The sequence below is a fragment of the Electrona antarctica genome (genome assembly GCF_951216825.1).
Source record: "Electrona antarctica genome assembly, chromosome: 9".
NCBI classification, from domain to species: domain Eukaryota; kingdom Metazoa; phylum Chordata; class Actinopteri; order Myctophiformes; family Myctophidae; genus Electrona; species Electrona antarctica.
Window position 1 is genome coordinate 38722892 of NC_136790.1, and position 19178 is coordinate 38742069.

The 19178-nt window shown below is 40.3% G+C and overlaps 1 protein-coding gene across 2 annotated transcripts; it reads right to left on the reverse strand.

Moving 5' to 3' along the window:
- Window positions 1-694: 694 nt before the first annotated feature.
- LOC306929575 (RNA-binding protein 15-like) lies at window positions 695-8449 on the reverse strand. Of its 2 annotated transcripts, none has more exons than XM_079510160.1 (2): window positions 2120-8449; window positions 695-979 (listed from the first exon to the last, which is right to left on the reverse strand). In XM_079510160.1, the coding sequence occupies exon 1, from the start codon at window positions 8236-8238 to the stop codon at window positions 5665-5667; it is 2574 nt and encodes an 857-aa protein (XP_079366286.1). In that variant the 5' UTR covers window positions 8239-8449; the 3' UTR covers window positions 695-979; window positions 2120-5664. The 2 variants fall into 2 exon arrangements, with proteins under 2 accessions (XP_079366286.1, XP_079366285.1); XM_079510159.1 differs by having other exon boundaries at window positions 2107-8449.
- Window positions 8450-19178: the final 10729 nt, after the last annotated feature.

The following is a 19178-nucleotide window of genomic DNA, read 5'->3' on the forward strand; positions in this document are numbered from 1 at the left end:
TATCAGGATTGAGAAGTCTGATAAAACTGATTAAATAACTAAAATTGGAAGTGAGGACACAAAAAAATTAGCAGAGAAAATTGGAACTAGAACATTATAAAAATTAAGCACTCTCTCCTGCTTGGCTGAAATTTTGCAACCGACCTGAATATTTATTTTCTGTTTATTGAAGAGCTGTAGAGATGGTGAGACCCCTAGCTGTTATTGAACAAACACTATATAGCAGAAAATAGTGTTTTTTCCCGGAACAGGGCTCTATCCATTAATCCTTTGGTGTCTAGCATTTTGTTTTATAATACCATGGGTGGGTGGGATGGCTGACTTGGAAGTATTTTTAATGGCCTTCCCATGTGCTATAAAGACTCTAGATTGTATATACATTAAAATGTAATAATATCTCATGAGTAGGCCTACTTACTTAGCATTAACCATATACCAGCAAGATAAGGTTATTGCCATACTTAAGAAGAATTATAACGTTAAGGCACCAGTAAATTAGTACTTCCCTTTAATATGGATGAATGAATCACCTTAAAGAGCATGGAAATATATCACATCCAACTTCTATACTTGACATGTCCCACACAACTCTGCCCCCTACAGGAATAATGGTGTAAAGTTCAGAACTCAGATCCTGTCTTGTGATTTCCAAAAAATACACGTTGTGCAATAATGAAACAAAAGTCAACAAGGATCCCACAAAAAATTGAATGCTTTATTAAATATAAATTTGATACAATTTTAAAATATAATACAAATATTAGTGCAAATAAAAAGTTGTACTCACCCAAGGCCTAGTTTCCCCTCATCTGATGCAGCTGTATGTGGAGCTATTCAATGACCATTCATAACTTCAAAGTTCATACTATGTCTATTAGAAGTCCTTCTCTTTCCTCAGACTTTTGTTGGCTTTTTTAAACTGGATGGAATAGAGTACTGTTCTTGTCTTCCCTCCTGAGGTATTATTCATTCACAGCCTCTGAAAAATGGAACATTTTCACAACAACTTTTCATAGTAGATTACACTGAATTTGGTTTTACCATTCTACATCAAACTTTCGAAGGGTTTAGCAAATAAGCAATCCACATAGCATTAAGCATGTTTTATGTCTGGATGCTGATTTATACAAACATGTGTTTTATCTGCAAGATGAGGCTCATTCTAAGCAGTTGTCTCTCATCAGTCAAGACTGTATGGAATTTAACTTTGCTATTCTAAATCTAAACTCAACACAGCCATACTATGGATGATGGAATTGTAAAAGTTCAGGACTTATCTTACATCCTTTAATATCACTTGTTACTGACTTATTGGTCAAAGAATGATATTGAATAAAGGTCTGAAGGGTCTTTTTTTTTCCTCCTAAAAGCTGTGATATGGATCTCTCCAATTGTGATTAACAATGGACAGATCCTAGATTGATTGTTTTTTTAAAGAAAAAAAGAACTTGATACCTGATGACAACCTTCATTAGCAGAACAGAGCCAAAGACGTTATTAAGAGGAGATCTAAGAACAAAGAACCATCTAAGTCCATAATAATTATCTATAATGTATAAATTATAGATAAGGGGTCAGGACAGATAGGACTTTTTGGGGATGGGTTCAGAATAAATTATGGACTTAAATGGTTCTTTGTCTCAACTACAGTATGGCCAATATGTAATTTCTGATTCATTGTATGAGAAGGCAAAAAAAATGAATCCTGCACACCATCTTCACTTAGAGCCAAAAGAAAAGTGTATTAGATACGTTTGTCACTCATATCTTCATCAGGTATATCCATATATATACACCTGTTGAAGGTCAGAGAGACCGAAACGTATAATAAACTCTAATAAACCTTTTCATTAGACAGGGCAGGCCGGATTCCTTTTCCCCCATCTCATGTTGACTGCCCCCTCTGACACATCTGTCCATTGTGCAATAGCACTTTTTGACTGATTTATAATCTAGCAATTTAGAAAGTCTTAATAAGTAATATAACTAGATGTGAAGTCATTTTAGGGCACTATAGAGCTCTGTTTATGAAGCCAAAAATCATATTTTGGCCAGAACACTTTAGAATAGGAAGAATAGATGTTAATGTGGTTAGAGGACTCAAACCTGTTTCATTTACATTTCCAGGAAACCTTGTGTTGGTGTCCAGGTCGTGCCACCAGTGTAGGAGGGTAAGACTTGTTGTACATCAGGCTTGGAGCAGTGATGATCAGGAAAGGGGTGATGCAGAGGGGATACATCCTGTGGATTTGGACTCATGAGTGGGATACACTTGCCTTTGATTTCTTAGCTTTCGAGGAAACTCTAAAGAGCTCATGTCAAGTTATAAGAAAAATTGAGGATCCCTGTACAGGATATAGGCGAAGAATTCTCTTCCATTGCACTTCCTTTCCAGTTAATGGCAATAGGAAAAACAAAGCTTCTGTGGCACTGTCTCAACCTGATCGTATGAAACCAAACTTCCACATGACTCCCAAAAGCAAGGAAGACAAAACGACAGGCAATTACAGAAAAGTGAATCATTCTCATCACTACTCCTTTTTAAAGGTGAAGCAGGTGTTGGGATGTTGATACTTTCTGCACCAGCCAGCTACTGGAGTCAGGTGAGAGAAGGCTGGGTATCTGATGAGTTTGCATCCTGTCAGATGCAGTCGACCACAGCAACGAAGCCTGGTGTGGTCGAAACAAGCCGATCAGCTGCATCGAGGCAACCCAGGCTGATTATGTTGACCTGGAGAGCTCTGTGGTCACCTTCAGCCACACTCCAATAACTCCCAAGCATTGGGTTGGCGGTGACTGCAGTATAAAGCCCCATCTGTCAGGGGGCACAGTGACTGTAGGCTTGCCTTGGCAAAAGCAATTAAATAAAAAGCTTGTAAGAAGCCCAAATTTCAATTTCAACAAAGGGTGTATCAGAAACTCTTCGAAAAGGGGTTTCGAACGAATGACTGGTGATGGACCACCAATGTCAAAATACAGAATTGAGAAGCTGGTTTGGCTTGATCTCTTACTTTCCTCTCCTTTCTGGCAGAGTGGGGATCCATTTTCAAATTGATAAGCCTTTGCATGATAGAGAAAATTCCAAGAATTGAAAAGGTCACAAAAGTTGTCTTCCGAGGCCAATATTTGTTTCCCACGAAAGAGAAAATTTATTAAAACTGAGACAAGTTGCACTTTGTGTTTTCTGACAAGTAGGCCTACTTGTTAGGCACATGAGCACTGATCTGATGGTCTCCATTGTTTTCTCCAGATATCCCGAGTATACAATGTACAGCAAAAATCAAAATCTCCATTTAAAACATGGTAATGAAATCACAGAGGATTAAAACAAATCAAGAACAGTTCTTTCAAGGTAATGCCATTGCAGAAGAGCCCATATACTATGATGCATTCTGGGGGATTTTCTCGGTCCTCCAAAGATAAAGATGCTTTTGACTACTGGCTTCATTGTTCAGTTATGGGGAAGGTCCACAGCATACATAAACATACTGTACATCGGATGTTGTTACACTTACATAAGCATTTTAACTACAGTATGTGAAGTTTGGGGTAGGTAAATATTTATGATGAGTTATGTTAACGTAACGGATCGAGCTGGAGCCTGGATGTGATTTTATATATGTATATATAATTTTTGACATGTATGCATTGCAGAGGGATTGTAAAGGGCCACATTAAGAGTGTTGCGACATTAATATTATTTGGTTCTTAGCTAGTCAACCATGAGTTATGAATTTTCAGTTTGAAATACATGGAAAGAAAGAGATGCAAATACAAAGGGAAATGGCACCAACAACAAAACAGAATGGCCTACAAAGCAAGAAGAAACTAAACCCATTATTTAAGTACTTAGTATCCAGTTACCTAATCAGCATTTTGGCTGCTAAATGTATTTTCGGTTAGTAGTTTGCAGATAATACCACCTAGTTTGGTCATTTCCTGTATTGCTTCTTTTTCACTCTTTCACAAGCAAATACCAAAGTATGGCTTCACCTACGGTCAGAATTTAACATTTATCTTTAAAAAAAAAACACACACACACGATTACTGAGACCATGTAAGCCTTCAATAAAAATAAAAAAATAAAAAACAATATACACAATATGGAACAGCTCAGTCAGTGATGAAATTGATTGAAAAGACACTTCCCAAAATTGACAGTTATCAGTCACTGCTGACTGATAAGATAACAGTGTCAATTTTGGGAAATGTCTTGTCAATTTAGCAACACAAAGGGTTTCTGGAAAAACTAAGAGCTATGGGGAAAAAGTAAGCAAACCACACACTTTGCCCTTTGAGCGTCAAATTAACAAAACAAAAAAGTTACCAACATAAAAAATGTTACACATAAATCCAACCTTTTCACAGACTACAATTTAATGTGTGTTCAAAAATTAGGGAAGCCAAAAGATACATACCATAAACTGGTAGTAGTAATGTTAAGACCTATTATATACCGTGTATGTATGCGGTTGGTGCCACCAATGATGAAAGATAAACAATGTGCCTGTTTTTGTCCTACAATACAAAACAAACCTCAAATGTGGCTCAGAAAGCTGATACGTTATGGGCGTTATTGTAGTATGCTGTAGTATGTCAGTAGCCTGTACCAATTTAAAAGAATAAATAATTCAGGGAATTAAATTAGGCATCAAGCATCAGTGAAGGCAAGACACCATTACCTAAACACAAAGGAATTTGTCAAAAGAATTTAAAAAGTTTGTACAAAGATACCACCAAATTCTTCACAACTTTCACTAGATTCAAGTAATATGGCTGATACAAACACATTGATTTTCTAAATGAAGTCAGGTACTCAAAATAAACTCTGTCAGCAAAGAAATCCACATGTTCAAACCTTTATCTTAAATTGGTAAAGCTTTAGAGAAAATTTGTATAGTTACATCAATGGAAATTAATATTTACATGAGACTGACTGAGATTTTCCAGCAGATATGGTTCTTCAAAAGCCTTCCTAGTATTTGATAATCTGTTGAGAATGATAAACCAAAACTAGGTAACGCAAGAGTTTTAAAAAAATGAAGGCAAGCTATTCTGTTTTGATGTCAATATATCTTTATAGATTTATCTGTGATTTGAAACAATAGCAATGTATGTAAATTAATTAGGCTTTTTTTTTTTTTTTTACAACTGCTATAAGGCAACAAGTATATGATCAGTGATTTATGAAAATGTTGACTACATTTGATTTCTTTAAGTGCAGTACTCTTCAGTTCATGTGTGATTTCATAATCAAATATCAGAGGTTCATGTTTCCTGCATTTATTAAACAACCAAATTATGAACTCAATATAAAATGTATCCATGTGACTTTCCCTTCCCGTACAAATATACCCTGAAAAAAACAAAACAAAACAAATGCAGGCTACTCATGCAGGTTAGCAAACTTAAAATCAGACAATTTTCTTTCATATTATGCTCTATTATTTGACTGACCCTGAAAGCTTAGTCACACCTCCGCAACTCCACCTCCCTGTTTATTCAACTAATGCCTAATTTATGCAGCATCGCGCACCGGAAATAGCAGACCTGCTTGTATGCTGACCATGTTCGGCACACAACACAATATGAATTGGGCTTAATAATCAACCCGTGTGCAAGTGTGAATACAGACATTTCATTGCTAGTACATTTGTCTTCATTTTACGATGCTCCCCTGATTATGACCATCACTAAATAGTCCTCCTCTGATTTGGCAAAGGCTTTAGAGGAGGCATCCAAGAACTGCAGGGAGAAATCACACGGGGGAAAAGCATGAAGGACTCCTGCATGCTCCTTGTCGCGGGTGCCTTTCACAGGGAGACTGATGACACCGGCGGCCTCCTTCTGCTTCAGGTAGGAGACCAGGTTTTTGAGCGGCCTCTCAGTAGAGCTGCCCACACCCTGGGACCCGTCCTCCGCTTTCCCAGGTACGGCGATGAGGATGGAGTAGCCACCGGGCCCGGCGGCTTTAAGGCGACGAGTCACCTCGTCCAACTTGGGCCGGTCCATGCGCAGGCGCTGTGTGATCTTCAACTGGGACACCTTGCTGCCCACGGAGCTGTCCGCCAGCAGACGGGCAGCCATGGCCATGTCTCCCTGCAGCAGGTGCATTGATGTGGGAAAGCTGCTGTTCTTCAGCAGGAGAACCCCCTGCCAGGCCTGGCCCAGTTTCTGTCCCCCAACCTCCTGCTTGAACTGCTGGTTGGACTTGGAGGAAGAGGAGGACGGGTGTTCTGAACGTTCCTCCTTCCTCGCAGGGCTCTTAACAGAGTCACTGGCTTTGCGTTTGGAAGTGGAGCCCAGCTCCACCGGGCTGAGTGTCCTCCGCCTCTTTTCTGGAGGCCCGTTGTCAAGACTGTTCTGGTGCCCTCTGGCAGGGGAATTCCTGCCAGAGCGCAGCAGCCGCTCAGGGTCACTGTAGCGCCCCCCGTCTCGACTGCTCCCTCCGGGGCTGCGGTCCAGTGCGTTAACAGGGCGGCGCCGAGCGTACTCGCTGCTGTCAGGGGAGCGGTCCAATCGCCGGCCATCGTCCAGTCTTCTTTTGCGACCCTGATCTCGGCTTTGTAACTCACGTTGCTGTTCCACTGACCAGGTTTCACGCCTATCCAGATGGTCTAGGGGCTCAAATCCTGCACCCCGCACCCGGTCGTGGACACCCAGGCCAGGCCAGTCTGCAGAAGAATAAGGGTCCCTTTCTCTGTAGCGAAGGTGGCCTGGAGGAGACCTCTCTCTCAGCCGTATAGACTCTGGAGTGAGGCGGCGAGCGAAGGGCTCAGGGACAAGGTCATAGCGTGCTGGAGGGAGAAGTTGCATGTAAGGCGGCTGCTGCGGCGGCTGCTGCTGCTGCTGGTAGCGGTGCTCTACTTCTGCAAAGTCCACTCTGAGCCTTCTGTCAGGACCTCCGAGAGGGAAGCCCCGCATGTTGGTACAGGCAGCCTGGGCTGCGTCCAGGCTCTCATACTGTACGTAGGCCCATGCATCTCCTTTCCTGTAGTCCACAGATCTGATTGTGCCAAACCGATCAAACTCTCTAGCCAGTGCAGCAAGGGGAACCCAGGGTCCCAGCCCACCCACCCACAGTCTTGTCGTGGGGGTGGGCTTGCCATAGCCAATCTTTATTGGATTGCGGCCCACTAGTTTGCCAGACATGGATAATTTTGCACGGTGAGCCATGTCAAGATTTTCAAACTTTAGAAATCCATAGGTACAGTTCTGGCCGTGCGTTGTACGTTTGATATCCACCTCTGTTATGACTCCAAACCTGTCAAACGCCCTCCTCAGATCACTGTCTGTCACATTGATATCGAGATTACCGAGGAACAACGTCCTGTTTGCCCCCCTGTCATCTTCGGGGTAAATGAGGTCTTCCTCACGGTAAACTGCACGTTCAGGGATGAAAGGAGGTCGAGTTCTGGCATCATAGAGAGAAAATTCTCTCTCTCTCTCCAGGTCTCTTAGGTGGGGTGGCGGGGGAGGTGGGGGCAGGCGACCCAGCGCTAGTTGCTGTAACCTGTAGTCTCTGTAGCCCAAACCAGTGGGCGAGAGGGCTCTTTGGGGCTGTAAATGTCTTTGTCCTGCAGCGAACGCGTCTTTGGAACTAGGAGAGCGGCTCCGCCGTTTGTTCATGTAAATGGCCTCAATCCTCAGAGGCCGATCGTACAGAACTAACTTCCCCCGGGCGTGCTTGGCCGCTCTGGCGTCGTCGGGCCTCCTGAAATTCACGAACGCCACTCGCTCGTCGTTGAATCGACTCATCTTCACGCTCACGTCGCCGAACTTCTTAAACTCGTGAAACAGCCCATCCTCGATTTCCTCGTCGTTCAACTGAGTGCCCAGCTCACTTATTTTGAGAGTCTTGTACTCACTTTCCACGTTGATCGGGGGCCGCGGGTGATCGCCGCGTGCGTTGGCCCTGGAGGTGGCAGCCGCGTCCATGTCAACGCCGCCGCTGTGCACTTTGCTGCTGCTGGAGCCGGCGCCGTTACCCCCGTACTCGTAGTGAGTCCCGGCTCGGCTCGATGTGTTGGGTCCCTCCGGGTCCCTCGTGTCTCTTTTGTCACCGGGTAGAGATCTCCTGGAAGAAGCTCCGCTCTTGGCAGAACTATTGCCGTTGTTGCTGCCTCCCGCTGCCGACAGGGCGCCCACCTTCTTACTTGTTGGGTGGCTTCCTCGTTCTCGGATATCCTCCAATACCCGCGAGCGCTTTTTCACCGGCGATCGCTCCTTGCCCTTCATTGTTGAACGGCGACTTGAAAACACGGATTATATGTAAATGCAACTGGTTTCGTTTCTTTAACGGTTGTACTTTTCGAATCGCTGTTGCGGTGTGTCTGTTAACCGAGCGACACGTCCGCCATGTTGGAGAAGTCACTAGTCAGTAGCGTGTATAGACACCCCCGCCTACTCTCCACTTTTGAAAAAGCCCATTGGTTCTCACGGGTGCCACTCACGCTACTCGGCTACTGACAAAAAAGGGTGCGGCGTTGGGGCCAAAGTACAGTTGATGTTGTTGTAGATTAAAGTGCAGTTGTAAAAGCAGCCAGAAGTTTTTTTTTGTTTTTTTAAAGATGATCTGCCATGTCTCATTCCTTAGACGGAATATGAAACTATAATTTTAATTGAAATGTAAAATAATACAACATGGTATAAATCGACCTATTAGGCTCTAGTCCAGGGGTGTCAAAAGTGATCCGCGGGCATTTTGCGGCCTGCGAAGAGGTCCAATGCGGCCGGCGACATGATTTCAAAAAAAGTTAATCAACACTACCTAGTCTAGTCTATCTATCAACAATAATTAAATAAATTTAAAAAACGATATATTGGCCGGTACAAAGGACAAATTGAGTTTCACGTGGTTATCTAGATGTTCAAAGATAATTCAGAGTACTGAGAGTAGGCGACAACTTTATACACCTGGATTTGTAGTCATACCTTGTGGAAGTTGTGGCAATGTTTGTTGAACATTTTCACAGCCGATGACGTGTCTGCCATTTACCACTAGAGGGCAGAATAATTCCTAGTACAGAGTACAGACCAGTGTGTCATAATTTTAACATAATAGATAGACGATAACATCTTTCTGTATGCAGGGCCCAAAGCATGAACTGCTTGCTCCAAAACTATGGAATGCACTTCCCATTGCAGTCAGAACTGCAGCCTCACTCCCAATCTTCCGCCGTAGTCTGAAAACCCACCTCTTCAGACTCCACCATGGCCCGTAGCACTTGCCCTAGCCTAGCCCCTTAGATAGCACATTATGTAGACTTAGATAGTATTTTAAACAGACTCAACAGACTTATAGCTTGTTATGTAGACAGCTCTAGAATTGCACTTTATGTAGTCATAGCACTTTATAGTACACATGTATAATATATTATATAGTATAGTATGTATAGTTTACATAGATACTCCACTGTTACGTTCTTAGTTTACGCATGATTCATGATAACTACTTTTTATACATGTGATGTATGCCATGCTTTTTGTTATTGCTTAATGTAAATCGCTCTGGATTAAGAGCGTCTGCTAAATGCCTAAATTGTAAATTGTCTTTAAAAACAACAGCAACAACAATAGGCCTAATAATAATAATAATAGATATAATGAAAAGTTAATGGCTTTTAGTTTACAAATGATTGAACCTGAATGGATTTCAATCACTGTGCAAAGGTGTGGATTATACTTTTAATAGTGTTAATTACAGGATGATTTCATATACCAGACAAATCTACACCCACTCTGTTGGATACATCTTCTGTGATTTGAAGGGGGAAGTCTTTACAACTTCCATATTATTTTTTAATTACAGCACACAGGAGTAGGCTATGAATGAGGCACTCCCATGCCAAGATCCATGCCTACAACAGAAGAAAGAGTGACAGCGTTTCTAACTAAAGAAATGTGCACGGTTTTATCCAATGCAGATTGGTATTGTATTTTTCTTTACTATCTTCTCGTATCTGTCAAAATTCATATCTATCTATTTACCTACTATTTAAGACGATATCCAGTACTGTTGTTTCAGTTGTTACTGTCACTCTCTCTTCAAATATAATATGAAGCAAATTAAACAGACCTGGCCACAATAATGTTGTCACTGCATGCGGTCATGTTTCTTTTCTATCTTAATTACAACTCTGCACTAGTTGTACCAGCCTAAATACATTTGAATCCTATGATTTCATCATTTGGCTTGCATGTGTGTATGTATTTAGACTACATTTAAATTACAATGAGTCAGCGGGTGGGGACTTCAACTTATTGAAGTCCCTACCCGCTGAGGATCATTACTCTCAACAATGAACTGGACTGGCACCTGACCGGAGAGACCATCTGGCCGACCTCTTCCATATAGGCTGTCACAAACAGGCAGAGCTAAACCAGCTAAACAAAACCAGCTAACTCCAAAATGCATTTGTCAGGAAATGAAAAATATATTTTATGAAGAAAACCGTATATATTAAAAAATAAAATAAGAAGAAAGAAACGGCCTCATGTCACTTTATATATTGTATTTGACAGTTTGAGGGTCCAATAGAGTTAGCTGGTTTTGTCAGAAGCACTTTGAAATACTTTTCATTGGTTCAATATTTGTTTTAACCAACACAGAGACGTAAAGTGTGTTCAATAGCATTGATTTATTATAGAAAAACAAAAACCTGAAAAATGGAAATACCTGTAGCCATGGTTTTCTGCCGGACAGCGACGACATAAGTGACAAATAAAATCTTTAAATATGAATTAAAACATCAGAATGGAGGCAAACGTGATCTGTAAAAATTTGCTTATATAGTTTGATGATACTTTCTCTATTGTGAATGTTGCTGTATACTTGTATGTGTATACTGAGATGCATCTATTCAATTTTCCAAGTGTCTTTTGACAAATAAATCCTGGCTGACTGTATTATTCCTTGTTGACCATCATTGCAGAGAGGATTTCAACATGACAATATTAGAATAACAGATAAATCATGCTCCATCTATGAATAATCTTCAACATCTGTGTGACAGTCACAGGGTTTTTATGAGCCATCAAAGCAGAGTGGAATCTATAAAGGATTAGTGAGAAACTGGTTATAATAGAGTTTCTATTTTTTGTCAGAGGCAATACAATGAACAGCATACTTGACCTGTTGCACACTTACACAGCTGCCCAGTGTGTATGTCTCTTGTCAATAAACCAAAATGTAAACACTCAGATTTAAAAAGGGAGAAGACACTTTATTAAACCAACATGTTTTGTCCTATAACGGTCAGGGCTGATGACCATAGGTCGAATAAAGTGTCTTCTCCCTTTTTACCTCTGAGTACCCGGGTCTCCTCCTTTTTATCTGATGTTTTATCCAGACTGATCCAGGAGCAGTTTTTTACTATTATAACATTATTGACTTATACAGTACGTCTCCGGTGAGCACCTGGTTGTCTCCTTGTCTCTGCCATATTATATGACTGATATCCCACCACGCCGTCTTTTCTATAGCCTACTATGTAGAATTAATTTCCATGTCTTGCAAGATTGTATTACACTAGCACTACAAACACAAAAATGCATTATTTATGGTTTATCTTCTGTAACTCCGTTCTTTAAACATGATTACGTACACAGAAAATTGTAGCCTACTGTGTACATCATCTAAGTTTGGTGTATGGCATGTACTGCAGCATGACCCACTTTCTCCTGTGTCTAAGCACCTGCACAGCACCCTTGGTCACTGATGCATTCTGGGAAAATACAGGGGATGAAATTAGTATGGTATTCTAAGTTTACCATTGGTGTCAAAATGTAATTTCTTCAGTCCTTATTCGTTCATATTCCAGCTATTCCTTGATTCCTCCATGCTCATATACATCTTATATTACTTCAAAGTTAGGGATAGGTGAATAATAGATTCAGTATGCTTCTTTTTGTGTAAAACGTGCAATATTGTGACATTAAAATGAGTGCATTACCTCCGTTTGTATGGTGGGTTATCAAACATCAACAATCCCTCATCATCTTGGCAAGAGAAGCCAAAACAAACATCAATGCATTGAATGCGATCAACAATATAATGTAAGCTAACATCACATGATAGATTCTAATAATAATCTTTATTGTCCCGAAGGATCTTTGTCTTCGCAGTCTGTTCAAACACATAAAAAACAACACATAGTGAGGGTTTTCTTTCTCTTTTGTCCTTGTATTTCTTCTTTCTTTTTTTTTTCTATAAAGAAAAATGTAATTCATATCATAATGTTTGTGTAACAATTTATAATCTGTTCTCAATAAAAACCTATTTGACAAAAAAAAAAACACATAGCACATAACACCATATAACAATACATAGCGCATAGCACATAACACCAAACACCATATAACATCTAATGCAGTGAGTGCTCTGTGCTGATGGCATACTGTATATTTTTACTGAAAAAGTCACGTGAAAAAGTATTATTTGCTTGTTCAAACAAATACTTTATGTAACTTATCTACGTGAGAAATTGTGCATGAAGACCTGTACAGAACAGACCTATGCTTTAGGAGCTGTGAGTGACCCAGACAACACAACACAAGAGGGTAACAGGAGGGAGGGAGGAATATAAATGAGACTGGAGTGAAGGAAAAGTACTGGACGGGCATAATAGTGCGGACGCAGAATGTGTGCGTGCAGTGCACGTGAGTGGAAGTGGATGATGGGGGAACATGAAGGAAAGAAGGCTAAACTGAGAATCGGGGTTGCAAAGGAGGGGGAAGGAAAACAATCTGCAGGAAGAGACGAGTGAAGGTGAACAGTTTGTGGAGAGAGAGAGAGACAGAGACAGAGACAGAGACAGAGACAGAGACAGAGACAGAGACAGAGACAGCGACAGCGACAGAGACAGAGACAGAGACAGAGACAGACAGAGAGACAGAGAGACAGACACAGAGAGGGGGTATAGTCGTGGTGCGTGCTGTCTCAGGAGTATGGGTACTGACGTCAGAAAGAAGCTTTAGATCAGTAGTTATCAACATATGGTCCGTCGACTCTCACAGGTCCTTGAGAGGGGTTCCAGGGGGTCCCAGTGAAATGATAGATTACAGCAAACCTAACCATTTTGCATTTACAAATAGGTCGTCGTTGTCCACACGTTATAGGAATCGTTGCGTGTTACTTAATTTCTTTACAATTAAACAATTTGATTCAATGTCATGCAGGTGCAGAAAAACACAACAAGAGAAGCAGAAAATAAATAGTGGCCACGTGGGAATGGAGGACAAAATAAATCCATAAGGTCGGGATGAAAAATGGCCTCAAGGCAGTATCTTCCTCTCCTATCTATGAGGCATGAAAGAATAGTCTGCTGGAAGCTGTCTGATTTATGGTCCTCTGGCTGATGCTGTCTCCTCGAGCCATATCACGTGTCCAATGTCTCAATATAGGAAATTGCCACCCACTTTGTGAGTTGAGCAGATAAGTGCATGTAATTTATATTGGTGTAGAAGGGCTATGCTATGCCATTCAAAGACAGAATTATGAGCATTCAGTTGCAATGTGAAGAGAGATATTTAAGTAACTAACTATAGTCTACTAGCTGTTACAATGTTATAGGCTATGCTAGAATCATGATTTAATTTAAGTTACCTGCCTTGCGAGCTAGACACTAACAGAGCTGAATGGCAACTTTGTTTTCTTCTTCAATTTTCATCAATTGAATGCACTCCGTGTAACGACACCCACGTCACACTCACTTCCCTATGGAGTGGATAACCTTGACGAAAGCTATACTGTAGTGTCACTGTTGTAGGCGCATATACGCTTTACATTTCCAATGATCTATAAATTATTCTAGCCTATATCTTCTTTAGATTAATGTAAAATATAAAAAGTGATGATTAAGACACTGATATGGTGAGTAGTAGTAGCCTACTTTTGCGTCACGGCACGCTCTGCATGTCGACCGTCACTGCCAGCAGCATGTGATCCAACAGCCTGCATGCGTCCTCCAGCATCATCCACTGCTGCTGCTGCTGCTGGGTACCACGTTACTACACTTAGCGGCGGATGGAATTGTCTCCATCAGATATGTTAGACATTTTTCAGTATAGGCCTGTTGGATATTCTTGATCGTGACACAATATTTACGGTAAGCGAAATGAACATGCATGCATCTGCAGTGTTGGTCAGTCAGGTATCACCTCGTGCCCTTTGTGTCCAGTCTATGATGTTCTTTTCAATAGAACTTGCCTAACTTAACTTTAGACGAATACCAGTTAACTCGTTCGTTACATTTTGTGTTCAAATCAGCTGCGTTCAACTCGCAACCAAACAACCGTTTGCCTATTTATAAATTGCTCAATTCTACTGTAATTGTATTTGTTAAATAGACTTAGGGTCGGTTTTTAAGTTTTCGCAGATGACTTGAAAATGTAGCCTATTCATGAATCACGTGTCTAGTTGACCTTGAGTTGGTGTATTTAAAAGTCGTCACATCATTAATAATGGAGCATTTAAAAAGACAGGCACGCTGTTTGCACACACGGGTTAGGGGGTTATTCCAGGCAAAGCAGAGCAGACTGATTGTATTGTCACTCAGACATGTCATCGCTGTCTATGACATGTAGGCTATTGTGTTCATCAATCAATCTTTTTCTTTTTTTTCTCTCTTTTTTTTTTTACATTGTCAGGCTATTATATAAGATCACAACTCTGACAAAAACAACTTTGATGTTTTTTGTGTGAAATTTCTAATTTCAGTTTGTATCATTAAATTCATATCATGACTTTATTAAATTATTGTTCAATGTATTTCGAAATGATTAGGCTATTATAAAGACTTGCCATTCATAATAAGCTTAATTGCAATATTGTTTTAATGCTGAAATGTGGAAAATACATGTTTTACACATAGCTTTGCAGTATTATTTGTATTGTTGTGAAGTATTTATTAGAGATTAATTTCATGGATTTATTGGTAGGCCACTCAAGCAATTGTACAGTATGTTACTTTGCTTCAATATGTTACTTTCAGATAGTTAGAGATATTACAGAATCATCTGTGCTGTGCTGTTGGATTTCACAAGTAACAGAAGAGTTATTGATTATTTGGATCAGTATAGGCTTTAACTCATTGATGAACAATTGACACTAGAACATGATTGATTATTTAAGTGTCTCTTTCTTATTCATAGCTTTAAGGCTTTTTACATTTGAGCTAAAGCAGGATATTATATCTGCTTTATACTAATTCAGCAATACCCAGCAAACATATTGCATGTAAATACAGTGTTTGAAAGTATTGAGACATTTCTAATTCTGGTGAATATACATACATAATTTGTTTTTTGTACATTAAACTACCACACATTGTTATATGTTGAAAAGTTACAGTGGTGACTCTGGTGCAGCATTCTACTATCATGCTATATTAGATTATGACTGGCCAATGCACAGTGTCAGTATGGATATTCAAATTGAGTGTCCAGTTTCTGCTTTCCTCTGAGTCTAAACCAATTCCATTAACCACATATATACTCTGCATGGGTGAACAATATGGAGGATGAGAGTAGCCATCAGGATTGTTAGTATTGTATGTCATACGATGACATGTTACATGCTACATGAAAGTATGCTACTATTCTCTATATTCAAATCAAAACTATAGCCTCACTACAAGCTCACAATGCGTCGCAACACGACGCATTGTGAGCTTGTCGATCGGCTATTTTCATGGCTCAATGGTCCAGGCACCTTGGCTGGTAACCCAGTCTGGCAGTGTGCCGCGGGTTCGACTCCCGATCCCGACGGCCTTTACTGCATGTCTTCCCCCCATCTCTCTCCCCATTTCCTGGCGAAAGCCACAAAAAAACATTAAAAAAATATATATATATATATTCATCTTTGCAATACAATATTGTCTTTCTTGCACTACTAGGTGGTATCATTATTTTAGGCCTACTCAATGATAAATCCCCCTGAAGAGATTAGAATAAACAGCTAAATTATACACATCCCAGACACGATAATGTGCACTTAATTTGTGTTGGTGATTGGTTGTGAAATCATCTGGTTCTCAAATGAAATTTCATTCGTAACTGCTGTATTGCCATCCAAGCACATCCAAGCACAAGCTATTGGCTGGCTCTGCTTTTCCTATAGGAGCTATTCTGCAACTTTGTGCCTCTGTCTTTTCGGCTGGTTAGACCACATTAAAGCCATTGCAAGAGAGCCTTTACTGATTGCCTGTGGTGAAAGCTTTTGTGTTTTGTTTTGAACAGCAGGATTATTGGTTGGTACAGTATGTTCTCATTCGTCAGTTTGTCTGAGAGCTGGATGATGCAGCTGTTGATTAATATTAGGTACAGTATAGGATTGAATGACACGACAGAAGCAGAAGTGGAGGCTTTAGAGTTAATGCACATGGGAGGGATTATGAAGAGGTTGTGAATGGGTGGGATTATTGCATCATCATGCTATGCACAGAGAAAATCTGATGTCAAAACATCAACCTTTTTAAGTCAGTGCATGTACTGTACTATAAACTACCGGTAAATTGCCCTTTACAGAGAGTCACTGGAAAAGCCACTTGCATGTTGATTGAGGCTTTTAGATGGTCCTGGCTAGGGTTTCTGAAAGTCTGACTTAAGTTATTAATGAAGAATCATATCGATTTCGATATGGCTGTCATTACTAGTGAAAGTACTGTAGGCCTGTCACAATCATCACATCATCATCACCTAATTGCAATTATTTGAGATAATCTCAATCATTTGAGATAATCTCAAGTATTTTGTAGAATCGTCATAATTATCACATTCATGTTGAAAAATGTTAATCCATTTCCATCCAATCAAACATTTATATAAAACATCATATTAATTATATGTGTTGTGTGCCTGAGCACTTACCGTAGCACTTGCCATATAGGCTCGAAGACCCTGCAGGCTTATGCAAAGGCTAAAATGTAATTTAGATAGCAATTTAGTAATTTAGTTATGTAGACAGATGACAGGTCATTGTTCACCTGGCATCCTACAGGGTGTATAGTTTTAATGTACACATTCTACTGTTCTACTGTTTGATGATACATTCTTTTTAGCTATGATCCTTTACTATTACTATTTCTATGCATTTTATGTATTATCTTGTGATGTCCTTGCTTACTGTAAGTAACTCTATATTAAGAGTGTCTGCTAAATGCCTAAATTGTAATTGCAATGTTCAAGATGCTATCCTTGCTTTAACTACTTGCTTTGTGCCCTATGATGTGACCTCTGTATTAAAATCAGTTCAATTTTCTATCACCAAAGAAAAGCTGATGTTTTCCCCTTTACTGCAACTGGATTTTGGTACCATCTCATTGTGTAATATGAAGCAGACTGTAACTGCTTTTTACTCACACACGCACGCACGCACGCACGCACGCACGCACGCATGCGTGTGTGCGCACGCACGCACGCACACATGCACGCACGCACGCACGCACGCACGCACGCACGCACGCACGCACGCACGCACGCACGCACGCACGCACGCACACACACACACACACACACACACACACACCACATACCTCCCATGGGATGTTTGGTTGGTTCGGTTGTATTTGAGTTTAAATAACAGTGAAAAGTCTCACTCAATGAGACCACACCAGCCTTGCAGTGGTGTATCAAGTACTGTGATTTCAAAATTACAGTACTTTCTTCATTACAATTTCAATACTTTTACTTCTACTCCACTACATCTCAGAAGAAACTATTGTACTTTTACTCCATTACAATTACGACTTTGAAAACTTTAGATACTAGTTAGTTTGTAGTTTTAGATTATTATTACAAAACATACATTCTGAATTATCTATATTGTCACATCACAAGTTTACAGAAGTAAAGAAGTGCAGTGAAATGTGTTTTGTGCATTGTTCCCGTCTTACACTATCCACTTCAGCTCTCTATACATTTCGGCCATGTGAAAAAAGCTGATCTAAAAGCGACGCAGTGTGAGCTTGTAGACCTGATATTTTCAAAAGATGTTTATACATTTTATTTTATACATTTGAAAACTTGGGACATTCTGCATAATGACTACTTTCTACTTTTGGAAGTTTACATTTTTATACCAATATCTTTATACTTTTACTCAAGTAAATTTTGAATTCACAACTTTTACTTATTGCGACCGTATGGTAGGTCACAGATTAATGAAAACCTGCAAAAGCTGTGCGTTGCTCCGTCACATATGAAGAGATCACGACGATGTCAATCTGACATCATCAAACCCTCTACACTCAAGACACGATATATATGGACATGAACCCTGGCCATACCTGTTTTTCATTGTGCATTTTTTGGTCAATGAAAAACACTGACCTCATCAAACCCTGGATAGCCATACATGGTTTGACATAGGCCTACTGTAGATCTGATCTGCATATATGGATCCGGCCAGCAACTCTACATCTGACCTCACTGACCCCAGATTAATAGTTGCCTGCTTCTTCTTGTTTCTGTTGTTTCAGCGAGAAGCTTCTCGCCCTCAGGGCTGCAATGTATTTCTACATTGCAGTATTGTTTAAGTAATAAATGTGAGTACTGCAGGCACCACTGCAGGCTTGTGATGTGTGGATCAGGAGAACACATGACTTTGGTCGACTGTCCGGAAACTCACATGGCCCTCTTGTCTGTGTTAATTGAACTTTGAGAGCATAAAATGGACCCAAATTGACCCATAAGAATCTATCTCAGTCCATTTTCACACCCTTAGTGTTTGGTGAGAGTTAAGCCAAATTAGGTCAAATGTTATACTCTCTGGCTGAAGTTAACACTGTGGATTTTACTGTGTATGTTGGGGTTGAGTTAGGATATGTTGTTTAAGTGTGTCAGACTGTCAGTGGATTAGAGGATTTGCAGGGGATAGCTTCCCTAAAGTTAAGCTTGCAGAGAACAGAGAAATTAAGTAGAACAATTTGCACGATTGCAAATCTTTTGAATCCAAAAACCTGTGATGGAAGCCAAGGGTGTGTCCCTGTTCCCTGATTACAATAGGAAATATATTACAGAGAAAAGGGGCTCGATAGGCAAAATATTTCTGATTTCCTTAGGAGGCCAGCTTATGAAGACCACATGGGCCAAGACGGGGTATCAGGAGAGAGGAGATCTACTATCTATTATAGATCTATGTAGGATTTGATAGGTTAACATAAGGCTTCTTTAAATCT

What these genes read in the sequence shown, in the direction of transcription:
- LOC306929575 (XM_079510160.1), bottom strand. Translation starts at nt 8,238, where the DNA reads ATGAAGGGCAAGGAGCGATCGCCGGTGAAAAAGCGCTCGCGGGTATTG.